Source organism: Rhinolophus sinicus, linkage group LG15 (genome assembly GCF_036562045.2).
Source record: "Rhinolophus sinicus isolate RSC01 linkage group LG15, ASM3656204v1, whole genome shotgun sequence".
In the NCBI taxonomy this organism is placed as follows: Eukaryota; Metazoa; Chordata; class Mammalia; order Chiroptera; family Rhinolophidae; genus Rhinolophus; species Rhinolophus sinicus.
The window spans coordinates 46,413,650-46,440,090 of NC_133764.1; the positions used below are offsets into that span (position 1 = coordinate 46,413,650).

At 40.3% G+C, this 26,441-nt stretch overlaps 1 protein-coding gene across 4 annotated transcripts in view; it reads right to left on the reverse strand.

The window, feature by feature from the left end:
• FBXL20 (F-box and leucine rich repeat protein 20) overlaps positions 1-26,441 on the reverse strand; it is a 99,037-nt gene that overhangs the window by 5,035 nt on the left and 67,561 nt on the right. For 3 of the 4 annotated variants that reach the window (XM_019747614.2, XM_074319444.1, XM_019747615.2), the window contains exons 7-14: positions 19,680-19,775; positions 17,632-17,758; positions 16,368-16,442; positions 13,657-13,787; positions 7,417-7,477; positions 6,475-6,519; positions 5,037-5,093; positions 3,805-4,017 (exon numbers count right to left, since the gene is read on the reverse strand). In XM_019747614.2, the coding sequence (XP_019603173.1) occupies positions 3,805-4,017; positions 5,037-5,093; positions 6,475-6,519; positions 7,417-7,477; positions 13,657-13,787; positions 16,368-16,442; positions 17,632-17,758; positions 19,680-19,775 (805 nt within the window). Of the gene's footprint in view, positions 1-1,332; positions 2,318-3,804; positions 4,018-5,036; positions 5,094-6,474; positions 6,520-7,416; positions 7,478-13,656; positions 13,788-16,367; positions 16,443-17,631; positions 17,759-19,679; positions 19,776-26,441 lie in introns of those variants that run through there. The other variant, XM_019747617.2, reaches the window with a different exon arrangement.

The following is a 26,441-nucleotide window of genomic DNA, read 5'->3' on the forward strand; positions in this document are numbered from 1 at the left end:
GTTGTCTCAACCACAAGGTTGCCGGTTCGACTCCCGCAAGGGATGGTGGGCTGTGCCCCCTGCAACTAGCAACGGCAACTGGACCTGGAGCTGAGCTGCGCCCTCCACAACTAAGACTGAAAGAACAACAACTTGAAGCTGAACAGAACCCTCCACAACTAAGATTGAAAGGACAACAACTTGACTTGGAGAAAAGTCCTGAAAATGCACACTGTTCCCCAATAAAGTCCTGTTCCCCTTCCCCAATAAAATCTTAAAAAAAAAAAAAAAAAAGGGCATGACAAAACAGGATTTAACATAAATATAACATGCTAAATACTGGTGGGCGTACACATTTCTAGGACACTTTCACGGGACTGCTTAAAGAAATAAATAACACTTAATTCTTACACCTGCTGGTTGAATCAGCACTTGAAGCATTAAAACAAGCCTTTTACTGGCCTGGATCATGCAGAAGGTGATCTAAGACCATGGTGAACTGTACATTAATGCTCTACAAGACCAAAAAAAAAAAAAAAAAAAAAAATCAGTTTCTAACCTCAGGGTTTAGAAATCTACTTCTTGAACTTTAGAAACTCATTTCACTCATCTTGCATGATTTTTTGGCAGGGGTGGGGCTGGGATGGGGGAGAGGATACTTCTTCGACTCTGAGTCATGGGTACTGAACACCCTGCCCTCAGCGCGGTTGACCAGGTTGGACAGTGACCTGAACCCCCTACCTCCTCTGAAAGTTCTTTCTGCTGCCCCTTCCTTCGCCAGGCTACACTTGTATTTCATTCATGGGAAGTCTAAAGCACAAGACAGATATGGCTGACAGGTCTGAGAAGGTTCTGGTCCTTTGAGGCTCCGATATTAGATATGATACCACCAACATTGGCATACAGTTGACCAGCTGTTACAGGGTCATTCTTGTATCCCTGACAGGCTGAAATGGGGGAGGGGGAAGTGAAATTGATTGGCTAGACAGTATAGCTCCTCTAGCAGCACTCTTGCTAAAACAAACCACTTCAAGACACAAATCATGGATGCCACTGATCACGCTTGTATTTCAGTGAACATACAACATGTCTGAGCTTGGGTGGTGGGGGCTTTCAGGCTCAGTTTTGGGACCTGCCTTTTCACTCTTTACTAATAATAATGCATTTCTCTCTCCTTATTAAGTCAGTGACGTTTGATGGGAAAAAAAAATGTGCAGGGGAAATACTGGGCATACCATGTATATTATCACAAGACAGAACGGAAACCAAAAGGCAAAGTTTACTTTCCTCAAAATAGTTTTAGCTCAATTTCTTCTCAAAACTGGCAAAGATTCAGGCAGGGTCCCCTAATGGTAAAATTTAGAATTAAAAAAATATTTATTGATAATGTCTCCTTTAAAAATGTTTGGTAACCCCAACTAATCATCCAAAATGCAAACTGTAAACACAACAACAGCAAAAGAGTAACAATTGAGTGTGAGTAAGCAGACTATGAAGAGGTGACAGACTGAACAAGAATGCAGGAGGGAGCAACAGTGAACGAAAGACAGGTGCACAAGTGTGCTACAGAGAGTGACAATTTTGAGTGAATAAGTAATCACATCTGGACCACAGCGATTTCAATGCAATCATTTAGGAAACCTCTGGGCCAAATACTAAAACAGGATGCGGAATGAACAAGCCTTCTTTGTGAGCATGCTCAGCACGTTGGCATGGGAACGAGGACACACAGAGGCTCTGCAGTCATCTCACAATGGATGGCTACCACTTATAGGATGCAAAGAAATTTTCTTTCTGGTCCCTGGATACAACATACATTGTTTTTCTATGCTTTCCTTGACCCTGAAGGACTGCAGTTGCTGTTCCAAAATTGTCAAAGAAACCCCTTAATAAAATAAAGAAACCGTAGTAGCAGTAACACTGGGTTTGCTGGAATGCCCCCTTCCCTCTACCTTGCCTGGGATTTTCTTCTGGGCATGTCCAACAGGAATGGTTAAGTTTTACCAATCCACTTGATAAAGCCAGCACGAACTTCAGTCCCCTGGTCACAGAGCTAGAGTGGGTGAGGGTGGGTATACGTTTGTATGTATGTGTGGCTCTGGGGATCTGGGTGCTGCCCTCACTTTGTAACCCTTGCCCAGAACACTGGGGTCGCTTCCACTGGAGACTCCACGGTAACTCTAGAAGTGTCATTAAATACTCAGTTCGCCAAGGTTGACCACCTCCACTGTCATAGGATGATGCAGCATCTGCAGAAGCGCTGTCTGCTGCCCCCTACTGATGGGGGTGGAGTGACAGGTGCGAAGTAGGCGTGGACTTTAATATTGGGTAAATGGGTCTGAAACAAGACAGAAACATTACTAAGAGAGAGGGCTTAAACAGAAAGAGCAAGGCTGCTTTTCAGAAAAAACACTGAGGGGCTGAGTGGCCATGAAAGCAGGGCAGAGGCTGAGCACCAGCAGCCAGGATGTACCATCCTACCTTACTCTAAACAACCAAATCAGCTCACATAACTTTGGCACCTGCTTCTAGAATAATAAAACTGGGGAAAAACTTCATACCAATCTCTTAACCTGTCCCAAAGGGGATTCCTACTTTGATTCCCACAGTTGGAAGAAACTATATAAGCTTAAAATAGTATTTTTTTTCCAAGTCATTGTGGACAATGTTTCTTCTGATGTTTAAAAAAATCTCATTATCCTCTTTTAACAACCTTTAGTTTTTACCACATAAATAGTTTCTGAATTCCTACTATGTTCAAGGCACTGTGCTAGTTACACAAGAGGGGTACAAAGATGATCAAGATGGAAATCCTGCTCTTAGGGAACTTGTAGTCTAGATATGCACATAAATAGCTAAATTAAAGTGGAAAAGTGCTAAGTGACTTGAAGAACAGATAAAGACTCTTGAAGATTCAGAGATGGAAGAGATGGATTCCTGACAGCCAGGAACCCTAGGAGAAGTAGGCCATAGAAAAGGCTCTGGTTGATCTGTGGCTCTTTTTTGGTGTAGAAGAAATATAGCTGCAAGGACCACTCCCCCGCCCCCCAATTGCAGTTATGGTCTCAGTCCTCGAAGTCTGATGGAAGAGGAGGAACAGAGGCCAACTGGAACTCAAGGTGAGGTTTGGTGTTCCTTTACGTGCTCAAATGCCTTATGGCCAACATGGATTTTTTAGAGGTTGGTTGTAAGGGCCTAACTAAGCACAGTGCCTTCCCCACAGCAGGTGTGAAGCAGATGTTCCAATAAATGTCTGGTGAGCTGAATAATCTAATAGATTCATCCAGCCTTTTATAATCTTCTTGCTGGCAACCTGTCTTCCAGTCATTTGGCTTTACATGGGTCTCTATTTTGGAGGAAGGGACAAAAAGAAAGGAGAAAAAAACTACACGATCCGTTTTTGTCTTAAAAAATAACCCCAGCAAAAGGGCTTAATGTGAAAGGAAATACAAATTAAATTCTTGAATCCTATTTAACTAAGTATTTTCTTTATGTTATTCCTTTCTTTCCTTTAGAACCAAAATCTGGCATACACTTTTGACTCCGGGCATGTTATTAAGCTCTGGACATTACTGGAGAAACTCTGCTGGGAGGAGACCTACTTTTCTATCCTTCAGTGGGTATTTGCCTACTAAATTTCCATCTGGAACAAATGGAAACATAGGTTAAAAACCATCTACCTTTAGGTTTGCTCTCCATTTTAAAAAAAAATCTCTTTGCTAAATGTCCAAGTAAATATAAAAATCACAGGAATCTAAATCTAAAAAAAAAGAAGGAAAGGGTGCTGAGAACACTAGAGCCGGAGAGTGATGCAGCCATCTTTACCCTGAGTCTCTTGATTCCTGCCCGTGTGATTTGCTGGCAGTCATAGAGTTCTATCCGCTCAAGGCTGTGACAGCTCTTCAAGTGCTCCAGGGACGCATCTGTGATTAGTGGGCAGTTGTCCAGTTCAATCACCTCCAGCTGGTCGTGAGCACAGGCCCCATTCCCCAGGTGACGAATTCCATCATCTGTGATCAGCTCACAGTGAGACAGACTCTGCAACCAAACAGAGCAAGGAAGGACACTGAAATGTCTTATGGCGTTCTTTAGCCAGAGGCCTGTGTGCCACTGGAAAGGAGGCTTTGCTGGTTTGATTTTGAGTATATATATATGGAATCAACACTAGATACCTGTGGTAAGATGAAAAAAGCAAACTAGAGTTGCTGGGGTTCTGCTTTTGACAATCAATAACTGACATTTCTGTGATTCTAAATATATGTGTTTTGTGAATTCATGTAATTACTGTGAAATAGTTCATAAACAAAGTAAGATATTTACCCCCTGCCCCAACACACAAATTAACATTTTTCTTCTTTACAGGGACAGTGAGGCTCAAGTTTTTCCTGTACAAAAATTTCTGGAATTTGGACTAAATACTGAATACCTGGGACAGGGGAATGCCCAATTAATTAACTGAAGTTGATTCTTAAAGCTGTCAAGTGTGGTTATCTCTTCACAGAAATCACTTTGTCAATTTTCCTTAAATCCCTGGTTCCTACATGTGCAACTCAGAATCTCTTGACCCGATTTTGGATAATAATGTGCCACAAAACACACCACTAATGAACCTACACAACAGAATAGTCAACCAGAATGCTTTCCCATAACGTTACTGGAAGCAGTAGCAGAGAACTCCCCTTGTAAAGCCTTGACTGGTTCTGTTATAGGAACACTTGGTCCCAAGGTGAAGCAAACTGTATTTTGGGCCACCTCATCCCTCAGATCTATGGAAATTTAAACATCATTCAGGAAGGAGTATAATGCATGTGGGAGGGAGGACGCATACTGCCCATGTCAGTTTTCAATCTCCAAGTATTGATCCAGAAACATTTCATTTTTCCAGTTCCTATTTCAGCTTTCCCCCACACTCATGTCTTCCCTTGGTCCTTGGTATGTTGGCAATTTGGAGAAATATGCTCTCCCCAAATGGCAGCAAGACACCAAGAGGAAAATAAGAGCTGGGTTTTGAGTGAATCCAATAAACAAACACACAAGACTTCCAGAGTCAAACTCACCAATACTTGAAGTCGAGGACAGTGTATAGAAAGCTGGATCAATGTGCTATCTGTTATCTGAAAGAAACATGTAAGCTTATTTTAGGTATAATTCCAAAAAAACTCACGGGCCATACCCCATTCTTGACTACACTTTATTCTAGACTGACATCCTGTTATCAGTGATAAAATAACAGAATCTTGAGGTTGAAATCCCGTTGGCTCCCCGGACCTGCTCTTTGAGAACCTATCCAGGCTAGGCTTGAAAACATCTAGTCGTCTCTAGTCTTCATCTTTGAACAGGTCTGCTGAAAATGGTTTTGTTTCTGAAATGAAATGAAAATCAGTCCCCTCGCAACTTTTACCCACTGGACAATTTTATTCTACCTCCTTAGAACCATAGCAGAAAAGAACCAGAAGACACCGCTCCATGAAAAAAATTAATGCAGGAATATCCTCAAAGTTTTAGATATTTGGCCTAGAATTTAGAAGCCATGCCACAACTCTGGCTTGGTAAGTTGGGTGTCAGCTGTCTTCGCAAGGGTGGCAGAAAGGGGCTGCTGGAATCTGCGTTAACTATGAACATTCAGGAAGGAAGAACTCCTAAGGGAAGAACAGTCTTTTATAGTTATCTTAGGACAAAAAGTAAATCAGTGCTTCCTTTCCAATTCTCAACTCTGAGATTACTGTTATTATATATCATTATAATACACATAGCCTCACAGGGATTAAGAAATGGCAAGGGGGTGGGAGTTGGGGCAGGCAGGTACGTGCACATCACTTAGGACTAACTGGGAAGGACACACAGGACACTCAGGCATGTGCAAGAGGTAAATGGACGTGAACAAGTTTTAGTTTAGTAAGAACAAATAGCTGCTAAGTAGTGTCTGGAGAACAAGTAATTTAGAAAAAAATGACCTCAATAGTTACCACCCAAGTATCTTCTTTATTTTTATCATTAAAAAAATTCATTGCTCTATCTTCTTTTTAAGATCCCCCTTCAAAGTTTCTCCCTAATCAACTAATAATCTCAAAGCTCTTAAGACTGGTAACAAAAGCATTTGTTGATAAAGAGATACTTGGTTAGCTTGCCTGCCATTAAAAGGGCAGTGCTATATATATATAGATCAGTGTGATGGGCTTTAATTATTTACTAGTATCAAAACCCTATAGGTCTAAAGAAACATCTTATCATCTTTATGGCCTGAATGTTTGGACCTTCTTTCTTTCAGGTGGCAACTTCACTGATGGCACGTATTCATCTAGTTTCTTAACATATACAACATGAGCACCTCTGCCTGGTATGCCTGGAGGACACCTCAATAAATGAAGAGTCAGCAGTGCTGCCAGGCAGCACACTACACTAGGGTAGGGAAGTGAATGTTCTCAAATGCACGGTATGTAAGTTTCTATCATACTGTATTGTACTGTATTCCTGAGTAAAAATCCACAAGTTTACCTGAACACACTCTTCCAGGTCCATCTTTTCAAGCTCGTGGCAATTCTATAAAATACAAAAACAAACATTTAAAACATAGGACAAATTTAAGGCCAGAAAACTAAGTACTGTATTAAATATACTGATGAAATCTTAAGAGTTACAGAGTTGGTGTCATTCTAATGTCACTTTGTCTTATTCCATTAATTACACATTTTAAAAGGCCTCGATCACAGTGAAATTTCTCTATTATGCCACAGTTAAAGTATCTAACATCTTACAAGTCCAAGGGAATACACTTGCTGAACAGTAATACTGTGCTAATAAAGAGATCCTTTCAATCATAAATAATTGAACAAAAATGATTTATTTGGAAGAATGAAAGGTAAGCGTTATGTCCTCATTTAGTTATGTCATGTGCTGCCCCCCCACCCAATTAGTATTCCATTGATCAGCCTGAAAGCAAATGTCCTTCCCCATGTCCTATTGCATTGGTCAAAGACTGTATAATTTTAAATACTATCATTATACAGATTTATAAACCATTTCAAGTATTAAAATCTTCTGGAGAATACAGAAAATCTCTGAAAATGCCTCCAACTAAAATCAGGCTTATCTGTTTCTTTCAACATTACTCTCACCAACCAGTCGCATACAAATAACCAAGCAAGTTTCTTTCATGAAGCACTAGGAAGTCCCTGCTTAGTTTATCATATGAAAATGTGGAAAATGAAGTTGCATGGGGGAGCATTATGTAAGCCAATGCGGGCCCGCACTTCTACAGCCCTTTGTATTCTACAGGCCTGTGGCTGAGGCACAAGGACGCCCAGGAGTACCAGCCACGGAGAAGTTCCCCACATCCCTCACCTTCAATTCTGGTGCCATTCCACATTTCCCTCCTTGCTCATTCTTCTGAAATAAAAATCCCAAACAAAACCTATAGAACTTGGAGAAAATACTTACCCGGGCCAATGTGGTAAAGCCTACATCTGTTAGTTGAGAACACCTTGCCACTTCTAATATTCTGTTAAAAAAAAACAAAGTGAAAGTCATGTCCTTGGTTCTGCAAACTGCGTTTATTAAAAAACAGCAAGAATTTACGAAAACAACCTCCTATTCCCTAAGAACTATATAATATAGTGACATTAATAGCTAAGCAAGTCCGTATACAGATCTTGCCATTCATTTTCATGGAGTCAGCATAAAGTGGTCCTGTAAATACCACATTTCAGGGTGATGCAATCAGAAGAATATAATAGAAGCTTGTAGTTAATGCCAAAATGCATGAGAAATGCATTTAAAAGGCTTCTTGATGGCATACTGCTTACCCCCAGAGGGCAGCCTGCTCCTAGAAAACAAAGGAAATGGAGATAAATACTCTGTTTCAGTCAATCTGTTGCTAAAGTAAATCATTCTCTTTTCCTATTTTACTTGTAGGTTCACTGAGATTGAAATAGCTTTTTAAAATGCTATGAAGGGACTGGTTAATTACAGGCCTATCCCAAATATGAAATTTCATACTTATGAAAAAATCCCCTTAAGCTTCCTGCCTCCTCCCACTGGCTCCCAGGGAGGCCCAGTGGAGACGGAAGCAGAACTGGCAGTCATTCTCCTATTCAGAACTGCTAAATACCAACCTAATACTAACCACAGGACCAGGGAATCAAAAGTAGCTCTTTTGTGTGAAAAGTTTGGTGGCATCTACACGACGGTACCAAACAATATTTATATGTTTGCTTACAAATTACTTACAGAAGTTGTCGTGTGGGGGACCCTGCTTGCTGCGCCATTTGTCGGGCAGGAGACCCTGCTTGCTGCGCCATTTGTCGGGCAGGAGACCCTGCTCGCTGCGCCATTTGTCGTGCGCAGAGGCCTTCTTGCCGCGCCATCTTTCAGGCGGGGCGGCCTGCGGGGTCTCTGGTCCCGCTCCCCACATAAGAACGCAGGATACGGTGAGGCCAACAAGGAACACCCACGGAGCCATAGGTAGGGGAGCCATACCACCACGGTCTCACTGGAGGCTGGGCCCACCGGACGCCGACCTGCCGTCCGCTTTTCCGCCAACCGACCGACCGACGACTCTTCTCCACTCTCTCCTCTGTTCCTCTCTCTCGGCTCTCCTCTTCCGCTCTCCTCGGCTCTCCTCGGCAATCCTCCGTAGTCGTAGCAGTTATACCAGCGGCCAATTGGCTAACTGGCCACAGCCGACGGCCAATCAGCCACAGCCGACGGCCATTCACCACCCGAGCCAGCACCCCTTCACGTGAGGCCGAGAGCCTTACAGGCTCTCGGGGCTCTGTCCCCACACTCCACCCCTACAGGGTCTCGCCTCACAATCTATGCAACAAGCGTCTTCCACGAGGGTCCCTGTGCCGTATTAGCCTACTGACACCTATGGACGAAAAGAAATGGTAGTCTTAGGAACCAACAATGGCAAATCCCTCCCATCTGGGAGGATACATGCTAGCTTTTTGTCCTGGGAAAGGAGGGTCGCTGCCACTGGCACCTTTCCCGGTTTGTGGTACCAGACCTTTATGGCAGTACTTGAGGTCCCTTGCATAGTTTCAACATGTAACAGAACAGGGGACCCCATAACAGGCCATAGTGAGAGCACATAGTTTCCTCGCAAAATCATCCCGGTATCGGGACCTCTGTATACTACAGTCACTTGCGGTGGCCACTCAGCCACCACCCCTGGCGTCACTTGCAAATCATGAGTCAAACTTGCCCCCTATGGGGCTATCAGACCCAACCACCGACAGTGGGGGCTTTTGACCTGCCAGGGCCAAGTCCATTACATAGTGATATGTCTCCAGGGGGAAAGTCAGACGATCCATTAAATCATGAATTGAAGGCACTGCAGCGTGCAAGGGTGGCGTCACCTTATGTAACTCCCTATAGTCCACAGTCATTCGCCAGGTCCCATCTGGCTTCTTGACAGGCCATACTGGGGAGTTAAAGGGACTGTGCGTTGGCCTCACAATATGTGCCTTTTCCAATTCCAATATTGTACGACCAATCTCTTCCTGTTCTCCTGGCAGGCGGTACTGTCGCACTGTAACCACGCGCCAGGGCTGTGGCAACACTTGAGGAGGGTGGTGAGCATGCCCGCGTGTCACCGCTTTCACCACCCGGATCCGGAGACGGAACTCTCCTACCGACGTCTGTAAGCTGAGGCCATGTAGCACGTCCACCCCTAGAATATATTCCGGAACGGGGGAGACATAAACCTTGTAGGTACGAGGAGGGAGCCTTCCTATACCCAGTGGTAAGGAAACGGCTTTCACAGTCACAGTTTTTACCCCGTAGCCATCAGTGCAGACTGCTGGTCCAGGGAACAGTTCTGGATTCCCATAAATGAGACTGCAGTCGGCGCCAGTGTCAACTAGAGCCAAAACCCTCTGTACATTCGAACGGGACCAATGTATGGACAGTTCCACGTGGGGCCTCCGGTCCCTGCTCATCCCCTCTGACCGGGTAACTTGGCCCTACCCCTAATCAAGCTGCAAGGGATCAGCCTCAAGCGCCTGCATGAAGTCCTGGAGGGACACGGGTCGCGCTTTCCCAGACTCTTCCTTTATGCTTCTCCGGAATTGTTGTTCCGGACGCAACTGTTTCCAAAGTTCAAGCAGGAGTCCATTGGGTTGTCGGTCTATTTTCTTCCTATCGACCCCTGCTGCCACGAGATCACGCCACATCTGTGCGCGTGTTACTCTCTGAGGCCCGCGACCTTGCCCCTTTACCTTTGGTTTGGGCTTCCAGGTCTCAACTGTGCGGACCTCCTGTCTTAACTTCCTTCGCCTCCGGCTTTCAACATCCCCTAGGGTGGCCATGGCAGTTGTAACTTCATGGATCCGTCGCCCTACATACGGTGTAAGAATAGCAACCAAGGATCCAAAAGCACTTGCAGGTGCAGTATCCAAAACCAGATCTCTCATGCTGGCAGTAAAAAGCTCATCATCTGGGCCCTGCATGTTGAGGTTAAAAATAGCATGTCTCATACCCATTTCACGGATTATTTGCGTAAGTTCTGTATATGACTGCCATTGACTCACAGTGTCTGGCAGCTCGCCAGCCTGTTCCCATACGGTGCGTACTGCAGCAGTGAGCCACTGCATTAGAGAATGGTTGCCCTGGTTGTTGGCCAACCTATGGCAGTTTTGTAACCTTTGTCGTAGGGACGGATGCACTGTCACGAAGGCTAGCTTTTCCATCTCGCCTGGGGAGCAGAGAATGCTGTCTGCTTCCTCATCCCATAAACGTAATAGCCAAGCTGAGACTGGCTCTCCAGGGCGCTGTCTGTACTGCCTCCCTAGCTCCTGCAACTCAGTGGGAGTGTATGGGGTGTAGGTTGTGAACTCAGTCACAGCTGGGTTGCCGGCAGCAACGCCCTGGGGCCCAAAGGGTGCTCACGTTTTACCCTTTGCTTTAAGATTGGCCGGGCTTGGGGGTTGGGAGCTACATTGTCTCCACTTGCTTCCTCCGCCTCTGCCTCAGAGTCTCCACCTTGGGGCCCCTGTTCTAACAGGCGGACCCGGGCTTCCAGCGCTTCCAACCGGGACACCTGGTTCGGCATCCGGGCCACTTCATTAAGCCCATTTTCCGTGTTGAGACTCAAGGCCTTGAGGAACATCCAGCCCACGCGGCCGGCTATAGCCTTCTCCTCCTCCGGCAACCGCTTAGCCAGAGCCTGCAGGGCCCTCTCTACACTGGCCGGAGAGCCGTCCATGTCCTCCCACCCCTCTTTGGGGGTCCAACTCCTGAGAACAGTGGCCACTGAACACCATATACTGTGTGGGGGCCACATGTCCTCCTACCCAGAGTCAGACGCCATTCCTACCTGGTCGGAATCTTGCTCACCGTGCCAGGTGTCTGAGTGGGTGGAGGCCTCGGTGTAAGATGTCCACAACCCTCGGAGCTTAAGGCCGCAGCAGATTACCAAAATGAACGCAACGCCGTCCATGGCCAAGAGGGTGATGTGCCAGCTGGAGGCTTGAGTCTCCCAGGCAGACCGCACCTCCCGTTCCCGGTGTCGCTCCTCATGGGCGTTCCGAAGCTGGGCTCTCACACGCACAAACCGCTCCACCATGCTTCGGTAGGTTTTGGCCGGCACCGTACCCTGCTCGCTGCGCCATTTGTCGTGCGGGGGACCCTGCTTGCTGCGCCATTTGTCGGGCGGGAGACCCTGCTCGCTGCGCCATTTGTCGTGCACGGAGGCCTTCTTGCCGCGCCAGCTTTCAGGCGGGGCGGCCTGCAGGGTCTCTGGTCCCGCTCCCCACATAAGAACGCAGGATACGGTGAGGCCAACAAGGAACACCCACGGAGCCATAGGTAGGGGAGCCACACCACCACGGTCTCACTGGAGGCTGGGCCCACCGGACGCCGACCTGCCGTCCGCTTTTCCGCCAACCGACCGACCGACGACTCTTCTCCACTCTCTCCTCTGTTCCTCTCTCTCGGCTCTCCTCTTCCGCTCTCCTCGGCTCCTCAGTAATCCTCGGCAGTCCTCCATAGTCGCAGCAGTTATACCAGCGGCCAATTGGCTAACCGCCCACAGCCGACGGCCAATCAGCCACAGCCGACGGCCATTCACCACCCGAGCCAGCACCCCTTCACGTGAGGCCGAGAGCCTGTAAACTACTCTCTGGGGATCTGTCCCCACAGAAGTTGAAAAAAAAAGGAACACTAAAGTATAAAACATCATCAACTGACAATCAATTAGAAATGAATATCTAATGAAAAAGCATGATCTGACTGAACCCACCTTGAATATCACATTTGAGAGCCTTTCCATTCTTAACAGTAAGATAAACTATCAAGGAGGGTGGAGCCGAACACCCCTCTCTTTAAAACAAAAAGGGAACAGGTAATATTTTTAGAAAGGAATCTGGCTACCTCCTTAGTGCCTGAATAGGACGCTACTCTAGGCTTCTGCTATTACTAATTTGACCAAAAAGTCTGTTTTATTAAGGAATTTGGATACTATAGGCAAATTTTCTTTCACTAATCATGGCCTGTGGCCAGATAATTACAAAAAAAAGTTTTAATAAAGTTTTACTTGTTTAAATGATTATTATATGTAAGACAAGTGTTTTCATGGGTTCTGGAGCCAGGGTGCCTGGGTTTGAATCCTTGCTCCTGCACTTACTAGCTGTGAGACTCTGAACACGTTACTTGACCTCTGTGCTTCGGTTTTCTCATCTATAATATGGAGATAATAACAGTGCTTATATGGTGCTATGATGATTAAATGAATTAGTATTTGTGAATCATTTAAAACAATGGCTAACACATCTAACATATAATCAATACAGAATAAGTTTTATTTTGAAAAACAAAACAGGTATATGGGGATCAAAATAGTGTGTTGTGTGCTCTTACAGAATCAATATGGGTTTAATACCATGTACATGCCAAGACAGAATTCTTAATATTCAGCCAATCTTGTATTTTGGCAGAAAGGAGGACTCAGAGAGAATAAGGCTTGCTCTAAAAGACCATCAATTAGCACAAAGGAGGTTCTCCTGTGGGGCTGTTTTTTTCTTTTTAAATACTCCCTGCTGTCTACCTGGCAGTTATTACAATGTAAGTGACTACAGGGTAGACCTTTAAAAACTTCCTTCAGAAAGGAATTACAGATACTTCCTTGGCTTGTAATGGGGTTATGTCCCACTAAACCCATCCTGAGCTGAAAATATCAAGTTGAAAATGCATTTGATCACCTACCGAACACCACAGCTTAGCCTAGCCTACCTTAAATGTGCTCAGAACACTTACATTAGCCCACAGTTGGGCAAAATCATTTAATATAAGCTTATTTTATAACAAAATGTGGAATATCTTATGTAACTTATTATGCATTTTGTTTTTGTACCACTGTAAAGTCAAAGAATCATTAAGTGGAAGCCAGGGACCATCTGTATACGAAAGCATGAGAGAAAATGCCTTTCTTTTCTCAAGTAATAAAATGATTTTTTTTTTTTCTAGTATGGATAGCAAGAAGTAGTAAATGTGGACTATTATCCCTTAGTTCAGGTCAATTACATGTAATCAAATGAAATACGAAGCTAGTAGGTAGGCACTTAAAAGGGCAGGCCTTGTAGCATCTACCTTAAAAATTTCAAGATTCCAAGGAATAAACATAGGTGAAGAAGGCCTCTGTTCCTTTCCCCTGATTTTTTGAGCTAAACAAGAAACGTTTACCTAAGCCGTGGGCAGTTCTGACCTAGAGCATTCAGGATGGCATCTGTGATGTTGGAGCAGCCGGAGGCACAGAGGGACTGTAACTTATGGCACCCTCTGCATATAGTAATGAGACCGTCATCTGTGATTTGCTAAAAAAACAAGAGCAAAAAAACCCGCCATAGATATTAGTAACTTAGCAGAAGAAAAAGAGAAAAATGTTACCTCTGTGAAAATAAATACCAAAAAGAAATAAAAGCAAATTTAATATAAATCAGGTAGCAGACCTAAAAGAAAATGAACACACTTTTGTTTCTTCCTTCCAGTTCCTTTTGATGTAGTTTGCAAGAGAAATCTGTGCTTATTTCTGGGGTAAAGGGAAGTAACTATAATGGGATTCTTTTAACCTAATGGGAGTGGGACTAGCACAGGGTGCATCATGGTGTAGATTCAATTAAATGATTATAAAACCTAGAAAACAGATAAGAACAGCAGTATTTTAATAGTATAAACATAATTACAAATTCAAAATTGATACTAAGTTACTGAAAAAAATGAAACAACCTGTGGATGATGGTTGCAATCTCATACCAACCAGATATTTATTTCTGTATTTTTGTTTTCTAATAATATTCTAATTTATGGAGATAAACAGTTGTGTCCAACTCAAATACAATTTTGTATGTTTTAAATTATTTTAAAATGAAAAAGAACACACAAAAGATGTTACATTTTTAAAAAGTCATGTATAAACATCTCAACATGTTGTATCCAGTCAGATACGACCAGTGCTTCAGTTTGTCCTGTGAGATTCACTAATTTTGTGTAAGCTTCAGAAAAGCTCCCCTGTCATCTCTGTTTAATCAGTCCTTGGGTTGCAAGGACAACTGAAAAAAATAAAATAAAACTTCAAATATTCACTGCTTAAATCAGTATGTCCTCAGTATTATACAACCAAAACAAAATACAGATAAAAAAATGGATGCTAAGGCAGATGCAAGATTTGACATGAAGACAAATTAATGAGGTATATACACATGTGGAAGAACCTACAAAAGTGCCATGGGAGTGTGATGTATCATTATTACTAAACAAGGATAACTGAAATGTAAAGGGGGAAGCAGCAATCAATAAACATGCATATTTAGCAGGTCAATGGAATTTGTGTCACACAACATTGAGGAAGTATCGGAGGGCTGTGCTGTCTTTTCCTTTTTAATGTTTTAAAGTATGTAAGGGATTACTGAGAAAGAAAAAAGGAGAAAAGTCATATTATCAACATAGAGGAGAAAAGTCATTTTATCAATATTTCAAATGTTAAAAAAAGAGTCCAATTTACTAAATTTTTACGTTTTCATATTAGTTAAGAAGAGAATGGATCAAGAATGTACTTCGGTCACTTCAACAGCTTTGGGCAAGAACATGAAGTCTCACGAATGTTAAGAATAATTTTATCACTTTGTATGGAAGGAATGATGGAAGACTGGCTTATGCTGACTGGCTGATATTTGGGTGAAGGGAAACAGTAAAATAAACATAAGATAGAACTGGTTCTTTATGCGTAACAACTGTGAGTTCTGCCTGTTGGAAGGGTAAAGGAAATGAAATTAAAATGGCAAATGGTAGGTATATATGGCTTCTATGTATGTGTGAGTGTGTATGTAACACATACATATACATACAGAATGTGTATGAATATGTATATAAATAAAATCTGAAGATGCCCTAGCACAGTTTTTTCTTATCACTGTAAAATGATGGTTTCATGTTTGCAACAGTTGTATAAGCTCTTTCTCTCAGGCCAAATATTTAAGTTTCATGAATGAAATTAGGCACATTCTGGTAGTGAGCAACTATGGCAATCATAATGAAAAGGAAAGGGTGGTCAGAATTTTTAAAAAGTCTTTCCTTTATTTAACTCAGTCTTCAGAAGCCCCTAAGCAGATCATTATCACCAAGAACTAACTAGACCTTAGGGCTATAAGGGTGAGTTGCTTAAACTGCACAAAATATGCAATTTTGTGATACTTAAAAGCCCTTTAAGTATCACCTTTAAACTAAACAACCACTCCATTCTCAAGTTTCAGGTGATTAAATAAGGAAAACCCTCATCAACTTTTTTTTATTGCTAAGAGAGGCTCTCACTCCAAAAAAAACACACCCATGCAATTTTCAAGGCCAAGAGAGAAAAGCTAAAGATATATTGTCAGGATTCCGAATAGTTTCAGCAAATTCTCTAAGTAAAATTCAGGGGTTTGGGATAGACACAAAAAAAGCTGATAGTCTAAACAATCCAAATGTAAACTATAAATACTACTTGAAAATTAAATTTAAAGGATACATTTTGCTCATCATCTGTTTAGATTAGTGGTTCCGAATAGTTATGGCCCACTGATAGATTTTAATCGATGTGATTGCAATTAATTTACCAAAAATATTTTAAAAACTGAAGTTTGTGAATAATTTAATTTTAAAAAGTAGAGTTTTCTTAAGTACAAAAGAAAGGGGTGGAATTATAGTAAGCCTATTTAGAATTCTGAATAAGCTACTCTCTTATCTATGTCAAAGCCCCTGGGAGTGAGTAAGGTCAAGCAAGTAAAGAATCATCTGTGTGCCTACTGTGTCCCCAGGGTAAAAGTGGAAACACCACTGGTCTTGATGACTGAAACTCTTACAGTAATAATACGGAAATGAATTACTAATACAGAAGAGCGGTGGGAAGGACTGCTTACTAAGCAAGTCTGCAAGTTCAAAGTCACCAGTTCAGGACAGTGTGCACCTATGTACTTGAGAGCTTCATCTTCTAGCTAGAAAGATTAAAAAGAGAGAGAAAAAATGATTATTGACATTGTTTCAAAGGACAAAGCTTTAAGAGTATACACATTCACTAATACATTCTGAATATAGCCAACCAAGTTTCAAAGGAACAATGAACTATGATCACATAAAAGCGTAATTCATATGATCAGTATGTTTTGTTTTTTATCAGTTCTTACCACATCAAATTCTTATCACCAAGTCAAGGAAAAGATAAAATAACACTGCCTAATGTTTATGGATTTTTCTCCTCATTAATATGCCTCACAGCATTCTGCTGGGTGTCTATGAAGCTAAAATAATTTTTACATTTCTGCACTCCCTGTATTTTTGGGAGCAGGAGCTGAGAAAGGAATCCACAGTGTATCTGCTGCTGGAAGATCAGTGCCATGAGTACAGAGCTGAGAACAGATGGCAAGTAATTGATTATGATGCATTCCAATCAATATTTTTCAGGATTCCATAAATAACCAAAAGCTCAAGCTGTTGTTTTAAGGTATTCATACTTCCAAAGCTGTTTCAAACAATGGAACATTGTTTGAGGGCATTTTTAATGGAATCCAAGGCATGGTTTTAGTAACCAATAAAAAAATAAGGGAATAAGTGCCTAGCCCTACTTTGTCAGTCACTTCTAAATCCACTCTTGATCATTTCCTTCCAGATGCTATTATGCCAAGTCCTCTTTTTTTCACTGTACAACAGAGAGTAATATTTTTAATGATGAAATATGTTGGGATTTGTAATGTGACTGGCAGGAAATAGCATCAACACTATAAAATGTAGGCTGCTATATATTAGGCCCATTTAAGAAAGGCTTTTGGTGGTTTAAAAACTAGTGAAAATTGCCAAGACTGCCTTCCTTACCTATCTAGTTCAAGGTCTCAGGCAGTAACAACATGGCGAGTTTTCTTTTCAGATTAAATTGTATGAAACCCTTCTTGCCTAGGGTATATGTTCAGTATGATTTTGTCTTCCCAGCCTGCTTCCCCTCAAAAATATCTTTGGTGAGATGTTAATTCTTCTTTTTTTTTTTTTTAACTCTAAGGAAAACACTTTAATTCTTGGTAAGCATGTGTCTTTGGTCAGTAATGCAAAACAACTACACATCCCATAAGCCTTGGGGCTGCCTACAGAGTCCACGCTTCCTCTATCCTTCACAAGCACTACGTGGAGTATTACCTGTGTGCAGCCTTTTAGGAATAAAGCCTTAAGTCCCCCGCAGCCTCTCACTAGTGCTTGGATGCCATCCTTGGTTACTTGGTCACACCAGGAAATGTTCAATTGCTCCAACAGTGGACATCCCTCACTTAGGATAAAACAAAATGAAACAAACATAAGACTAAATCAAACTCTAAAGGCACCAAAGTTTTGCTTTATTGGCTATTTAGTCAAGAAGTGGAAACAGCCCCATATGCTCCCACAAGAATATACATCTTCACTTAATGTAAATTTAGAACGCAGGCAATTGCACAACAAAAAAATAGCAGATTTATCAATGTTTGTGGTGCTCATATGGCACCATATCACTGGGAGGGCTAGCTGAAATCCAGATTAACTAACAAAGCACAATATTGTTTTTCAGATAGATCAGATTATTTATGGAGGTTTATACTTTTCAGAGTATATTCTCTTTGCACTTATCACATATTTAAAAGTTCCCTAGATAGGAAACGGAAATTATTCAAGTTGACCAAGTAATTAATGAAGAGTTGAGTCAAACCCAGGTTCTCTACCAAATAATTCTATTATCAAAGTATGAACGAGGACATTTAAACTTTTATTTAAAAATTACAGAGGATCTGTAAAATCTCCTTATCTGGGAAGTATCTAGAGTACTATTTCCATAGGCTGAATTTAAGATATACTGCATTTGATCTCCGGCTTCTATCAAATATGAGCTTCATCTTTAATCTTTGATTTCAGATTTGAACACGAAAGAATTCCAAGCTCTATGTCATTCTTTGGAAAATATTGATTAACTGTTTTATAAAACAAAGCCTGGGAATCTTGGTTCAAGTTCATTCTTCAACATGAGTAGTGTGACTTCAGGCAAGTCACTTTAGGAAGCCTGCTCCAACCTCTCTTAACCAAAGATTGCCGTAGACTCGTCTATGCTCTCCCCACAGTGATGCCCTGATTTCTATCATAGCACTTATCACACTGTAATATGATGACATGTGTAGTGCTTTTTTTTTCTCCCACTGGACTCTGAGCAACTTAAGGGTAGCAACAATATCTTATTCAGTTACATCCCGTGGTTGAATCACATTACCTGGCATTCAAAAATGTTTTAGATTTTCTTATCTGCAAAGTGTCTGTCCTATGTACCGCACAAGGTTTTCAAATAAATGAGATCATTTATGTGAGTATTTTATAAACTATAAATGTTGTTATACATCCTATTTATTATTTCATACAGCAAACAGCCTTAATTACATATGTACTCAATATTCTTAAGGAAGGTCTAGAAGGAGCCACATTTTTAGATTACTTATACTCAACTAAATCTACATTCCTTCTTTGAATAGCTTAAATCTTAACTATTCATAAATACAACCAATACATGGGATCATAACCATTTATAAAAGGCTGATAAAAAAGTTACAAAGAGAATGGGCATTTCACCTTCCTTTTAAGATACATCTCCTGTAATATACTCTAAAAAATATATTAACATTAAAACAGTGAAAACTTATTGAGTGTTTACTACATGCCAGGAACCCTGTTATGCAATTTATACACCTGTATATATTAGGTTGAAACACATGAAGCTATCATTTTTATAAGACAAAAACTGTTGGAATATTAGTAACTTTACAAGGTTCAGCCTGATACTATCAAATAATAATAGTATTTAATCCTAGTAACAATCCTATGAAATGATAAAGAAGAACTCACAAGGGTTGTATTTGTTCAAGGCTAGTTAATAACCTGACTCCAGAGCACTGCATTAATCACTAAGCTATAATATGTCTTTTCTGCTCATTCAGGTAGAAATCTAATTATTCACATATACATTGTATTACTCTGATCTGAAATCTTAGTTACCTCTAGTCATTTCATCTGAATGTGCGCTATAATATGGGCGAGTGGTAGAACAAAAGATTTATTCTGAACCATAGTACATATCCATAACAGTTTCCTTTAATTCTAACTTTAAGTTATTAAAAAAAAAAAAAAAAAGTATTTGTTCCATTTATTGGATAATCTCATTACAAGAAATTTACCTCAGAGCTTTTAGAGACATGTTTGTTATTGATGTACAGGAAGCCAAGTCAAGGTGCCTGAGTTTGGAACAGAACTTGCTAAGGCTAGTACATGTACTGAAAAATGGAAAAAGGAGAAAACAATAAATAAACAAATAAGAACACATCCTTAGTATATTATACACAATTCTCATTAAACACGTGTGTATATATAAGAACTGTGAAATTTCCATAACCCAAATAAAAGCAGTTATAAATCCTGGGACCTTTCACGTTAAGGAAAAGGCTGGTGCCATTTACAAAGGATAAAAAAGGCTGTACTGTGTATGAGAATTTGCATGAGAGGAAGATGGTGCTTTATTCATATTTGGAAATGTTAAAAGCTATTAACGGCACACTGCATATGTGCTGATATCTACATACATCTTGCAAATCCAGGAACACCAGATAGCTAACTAGTACCTGTTAGCAAGTGGTGCAATATGAAGACTGAAAGCTCTTTCACTTAAGTCTCTGCTCAAGATAACCTTTTGCATGGTAGTAATATAATAATTGGATTTTTGCAAGGTATAGAGGATGGACCAGTACTGGCCTGAAACAGGCTAAGTTATGTAACATTACTACCTACTTCCCTTTATGAATTTCTTAAAGACTTTTTTTCCATAGTGGTTCTCAGTTTAAATTTTTTTTTTACCTTATTATGGAACATTTTAAATATACACAAGAGTGAATAATACAGAACGCACATGTACCATCATTATGCTTCAACATTTATCAATGTTCTACTATTTCTATTACATTCATTTCCCTCCCTTTCTCATTCTAGTATTTTAAAGCAAATCCCAGACACATTATTTCACCTGTTAAGTATTTTAGGACATATTTCTAATAGATAAGGACTTTAATTTCTGAATACCTGATATCCAGTCTGTATTTAAGTTTCCTCAATTCTCTCATAAATACCTTTGACATGTTGATTTGGTCAAATTAGGATCCAAATAAGAACCATACATTCTACTTGGCTGATATGTTTCTCAGGTCTTTGTGTGGACCTATGTTTCTATTTCTTCTTGGGAGATGCCTAGGAGTAGAATTGCTAGGTCCTACACTAGGTTTATGTCTGATTTTTAAAGAAACAGCCAAACTGCTTTTTAAAGTGGCTGTACCATTTTACATTCCCACCAGCAACCATGAAGGTTCCAGTTTCTTCACATCTTTGCCAACACTTGGCATTGATCTCTCTTTTTGATTATAACCATTTTAGTGGTTGCAAAGTATAATTTTCTGTTGTGATTTTATTTCGCAATTCTGTAACAAACGTACAGCATTGGCTAGAATCTCCAATAGAATGTTGAATAGAAATGCCTTGCTCCTGACCTTAGGGTATAAAGCATTCAGTTTTTCACCTTTAAGTATGATGGTCAGCAGTTGGTTTTCCATAGATGCCTTTGATCAGATTAAGGGGCCTCCTTTCTATTCCTAGTTTATTGAAAATGATCACAAACGGGTATTGGATTTTGTCCTGTGTTTTTTTCTATCTAATGATGTATTAGTTATCTATTGTTGCATAACAAATCACCCCCAAACTGAGCAGTTTAAAACAACAAATATTTATTATCTCACAATTTTTGTGGGTCAGGAATATAGACACAGGCAACTTAGCACGGTGCCTCTGACTCAGGGTCTCTCACAAGGCTGCAGTCAAAGTACTGGCTACAGTTGCAATCATCTCAAAGGTTAACTGGGTACAGATTCCCTTCCAAGCTCATTTAGGTGGCTCTTGGCAGACCTTAGAAGATCCAATTCCAAGTTCACTCATTTGGTTTTTGGTAGGTTTCAGGTCCTCATTGGCTGTTAGCCAGAGAATTAGTTCTTTGCCACATGGGCTCTCCACAGAATTACTCAAAACACGGCAGCTTGTTTCCTCCCCAAGCCCCCAAGTAAGAGCCGTGAGAAAAAGTAGAGCAAGACAGAAGTCAGTCTTTTTTGTAACCTAATCTGCAAAGTGACATCCAATCTCCTTCGCAGAATTCTATTGTTAGAAATGAGTACTTAGGACCAGTCCATGCTCAAGGGGAAAAGATTACACAAGGGTGCGAATCCCAGGAGGTAGGGATTATTTGGGGCCATTGTAGAGGCTGCCTGCCACACTGAGATGATCATGTGGCTTTTGTCCTTTAGTCCAGAGGGGCAGTAAATCTTACCAGTTGCCTACTTTTATACAGCCCACAAGTCAAGAACGGTTTTGACATTTTTAAATAGTTGAAAGAAAATCAAAAGAAGATACTATTTTGTGATATGTGAAAATTCTATGAAATTCAAATCTCAGCACCCAGAAATAAAGTTTTACTGGAGCACAGCCATGCTCATTTGTTTATGTACTGTCTATGGCTGCTTTTGTAAAACACTGGCAGGGTTGAATATAGAGGGTGCCAAAAAAATGTACACACATTTTAAGAAAGGAAAAAACTATTAAAATTATGCTGATGGTGAGTAACCACTTTGAGCACCTCTTGTAATTGCAGAAGTCAAACGTAACTTGTATTCATCTTTTGTTATCGGTATATGTCAAGTATTGCAATTCCCCCCCCCCTTTTTCCGCATCCCCCTTCCCCCCACCCTCCACTCCAGTTCAAGCTGTTGTTTCTCAGTCTAGTTGTGTAGGACACAGCTCCCTGGCCCCTGCTGGTATTATGAGCCTTGCGGGCACCCCCCACCCCACGCGGGCAGTTGATCATGTGGTTGGTAGGCCGCTCACAGCAGCTCATAGCAGCTCTCGCTGGCTGCTGGCCGCTCATGGCAGCACACGGAAGCTCTGGCAGCACACAGCAGCCCACGGCAGCACACGGTAGCTCATGCTGGCTGCTGGCCATTCACGCTGGCCACCAACCCTTCATGGTAGCCCGCAACAGCACCCCACAGCAGCACTCAGCAGCTCACTGCAGCTTACATCAACCTCTGGCTGCTCACAACAGCCAGAGGGCGCAGCTCACTGGCCCATGTGGGAACTGAACTGGCGACCTTGGCATTAGGAGCACAGTGCTCCAACCACCTGAGCCACCAGGCTGGCCTGAGTATTACAATTTTAATACAGTTTTTTCTTTTCTTAAAATGTGTATACATTTTTTTTGGCACCCTCTGTAGTTGTGACAGAGACTGTATGGAAAACAATGCCTGTATTTATTTATCTGGTCCTATACAAAAAAAAAAAGTTTGCTGAACCCTGCTTTATTCTACTATTATGAGATATTACATTAATTGATTTTCAGATGTTAAACCACACTTGTATTTCTGGGATCAATCCCACTTGGTTATGATCCAAAATCCTTTTATGTTTCTGGATTCAGTTTGCTACAATTTTGTTAGATATTTTGGCATCTCTGTTCCTGAGGGATACTGATCAGATTTCCTTTTGTTGTGATGTTGTTGTTTGCTGGCTTTGGTTTCAGAAACACTCGCTTGACAGAATGAGTTATGAAGTAGTTCCTCTTTTATTTTATGAATGAGTTTGAAGATTGGGGTTATTTCTTCTTTAAATATTTGATGAAACTCACCAGTAAAGTCATCTGGGCCTGTGCTTTTCTTTGTGGGATAATTTTGAAGTGAATTCTGAATTTACTTGTTATAAATCTATAAACTCATTGAATTTACTTGTTATAAATCTATTCAGATTGTCTACTTTTTTCTTGAGTTAAATTTGGTAATTTGTGCCTTCCCAGGAATCTGTCCATTTCATCTGGGTTGTATAATTTTTTAGTATAAAGTTATTTATTATATTCCCTGATAATCTTTTTCAGTCTGTCTTTTGAGTTAAATATTTTGTCCTCACCTTCATTCCTGCTTTTGATAATTTGTGTCCTGTCTTATTTTTGTAGTCTAGGTTTGTCAATTTTGTTGATTTTCCCCCCAAAGAACCAGTTTTTGGTTTCATTGATTTTATTACTTTCTGTTTCCTATTCACTGATCTCCAGTCTATATTATTTCCTTCTGCTTGCTTTGGGCTTAGTTTGTTCTTCTTTTTCTAATTTCTTAATGTTGAAGGTTGTTCTTGACTCAAGCTTTTCTTTCCTCTTTTCTGATATAGGAATTCAGAGCTATATCACTGCTTTAGCTGTATCCCATAAATTCTGATAGTTTTTCATTTTCATTCAGTTCAAAATTTTAAGTGGTAAAAAAAGTTTATTAGAAGAGATAGTACACTCCAAAGACTTAGGAGCCGGCCAAGCACAAAGAAAAGAGGCTCAAGGTTCAAGGCCCAAGGCCCAAGGTCCAAGGCTCAAGGCTCACTATTAGGAGAAAAAGTACACTCCAAAGAGTTTGGAGCAGCCCCGAGCAAAGCATGGATCAAGAGGCCTCAAAACATTTTTTTTTTTTTAATTTCTTGTGATTTTTGTCTTTAACTAATGGGTTATTCAGAAGTGTGTTGCTTAATTTCCAAATAGTTGAGGTTTTCCCAGATTTTGTTCTGTTGTGAATTTCTAGTTTAATTCTCTAGTTCTGGTCAGAAAACATATTTTGTATAATTTTAATCTTCTTAAATTATTAAGACTTGTTTAGTGGCCCAATGTATGTTCCAACCTGCAGGATGTTCTCCAGTCTGTCAGTAAAGAATGTTTATTCTGTAATCACCAGGTGGAGTGTTCTATTTGCACAGTATGCATTTTTCCATCTGTTTGCTTTCAACCTATTTGTGTCTTCGAATCTAAAGCATGTCTCTTGTAGACAGCAGATAGTTGGGTCCTGCTTTTTAATCCATACTGAAAATGTGTCATTTGGGTGAAGTGTTCAGTCTGTCCGCATTTAATAGAATTATTGATATGGTTAAATTTTGTCTCCCTTTTTGCTATCTTCTATGTGTTTCATGTTTTGTTTGTTTGTTTCTCCTTTACTGTTTTCTTGTGTTAAGTGTACCATTTCAACCCCTCTGACTTACTACTTTTTTGAGTTATTTTCTTAGAGTTTGCTCAGATTACAATATGTATCTTAATTTACCACAATCTATTTCAGAACAATAGCCAAATTCTCACAAAACATAGGCATTTTGCTCCAATATATTACCATTCCCTCCTTCTTCCTTTGTGATATTATTTTCGTATGTTCAAATATATTTCATATATTACTTCTATATATGCTATACACCTAACAATACAGTGTTATAATTATTGCTTTACATAATCTTACTATCATCTAAAGAATTTAAGAGATGAGAAAATTAGTCTTAGATTTACCCACATATTTACCATTTCTGGTGCTCTTCATTTACCAAGTTCTATGGATCTGATCAGAGTTACCATTTAGTATTTACTTCTTTTCATCCTGAAGGACTTCAGTATTTCTTGCAAGGCACATTTGCTAGCAACAAATTCTCTCTGTTTTTATCTGGGAATATCATTATTTTGCCTTCATTTTAAAAGGATAGTTTTGTTAGATACAGAATTCTTGTTTTTTTCTTTTCAGCACACTGAATACGTCACATGGCTCTGGCTTCCATTGTTTCTGATTAGGCCACCCATTAATCATATACTCCTTTCTTGTACATGAGTTATTTTCCTCCTGCTGCTTTCAAACTCTTCTGTTCGTTTTCAGTTTTCACACTTTGGTCAGTCTTTTATGATTAAATATGTTAGCAGTAGGTTTTTTATATACCGTCCTGAGCCACATAATGATGTTTCGGTCAATGATGGACCATGTAGTCAATGGTGGCCCTGTAAGATTATAATGGAACTGAAAAATTCCTGTCGCCTAGTGATGTTGTAGCCGTTTTAACATCATAGCACAAAGCATTACTCATGTGTTTGTGGTGATGCTGGTATAAACAAACCTACTGTACTGCCAGTCATATAAAAGTATATACAGCACATATAATTAGAGTAGTAGGCTGTACCATGTAGGTTTGTGTCAGTATACTATGTGATGTTTGCATGATGAAATCACCTAATGACACATTTCTCATAATGTAACCCTGTCCTTAAGCAGCTCATGACTGTATACAATTTATCAGGTTGAGGATGTTACCTTCTCCTAGTTTGTTTAGAGATGTTTATCATTAATGGGTGTTTCATTTTGTAAAATGCTTTTTCTGGACTTTCTGAGATGATCATACAAATGTTCTTTGATCTGTTACTAAGTTGGAATTTAATAACAGTGATTGATTTTGCCTTCGAAAACAACCTTACACTTCTGGGATGAATTCAAATTGGTTACGATTCATTACCCTTCTCCTATACTGATGGATTCAATTTGATAATTTGATGGATTCAATTTGTCCATGAGGGAGATTGGTCTGTAGTTTGATTTTCTTGTTATTTTTGTCTGATTTGTGGTATCAGGGTAATGATGGCCTCATAAAAATCACTTAGAAAGTTTTACCTCCTCCTTTATTATTTTGAAAGTATTTTATAACATTATTCTTTCTGGAATGTTCAATAGAATTCAATACTGAAGCTACCTGAGTCTGGAGGGTTTTTTCTGTTTGTTTTTAGTGTTTATTTTTTGGGGAGAGGGAGGAAGGTTTTTAATCATCCAATTTTTAAAGATAAAGGCTGTTCAGATTTCTCATTTTTTCTTGTCATTTTTGGCAATTTGTGCCTTTCAAGGAATTTATCTATTTCATCTAAGTTGTCAAATTTATTGGCATAAAATTACTCATAATATTATTTTCCTTTTAACTAATATGTGTAGAATCTGTAGTTATATTTCTTTCTACAATCTTGGTATTGGCAATTTGTATCTTCTTTCTTGACTGATCTAAAGAGCGGTTAATCAAACTTACTGATTTAATTT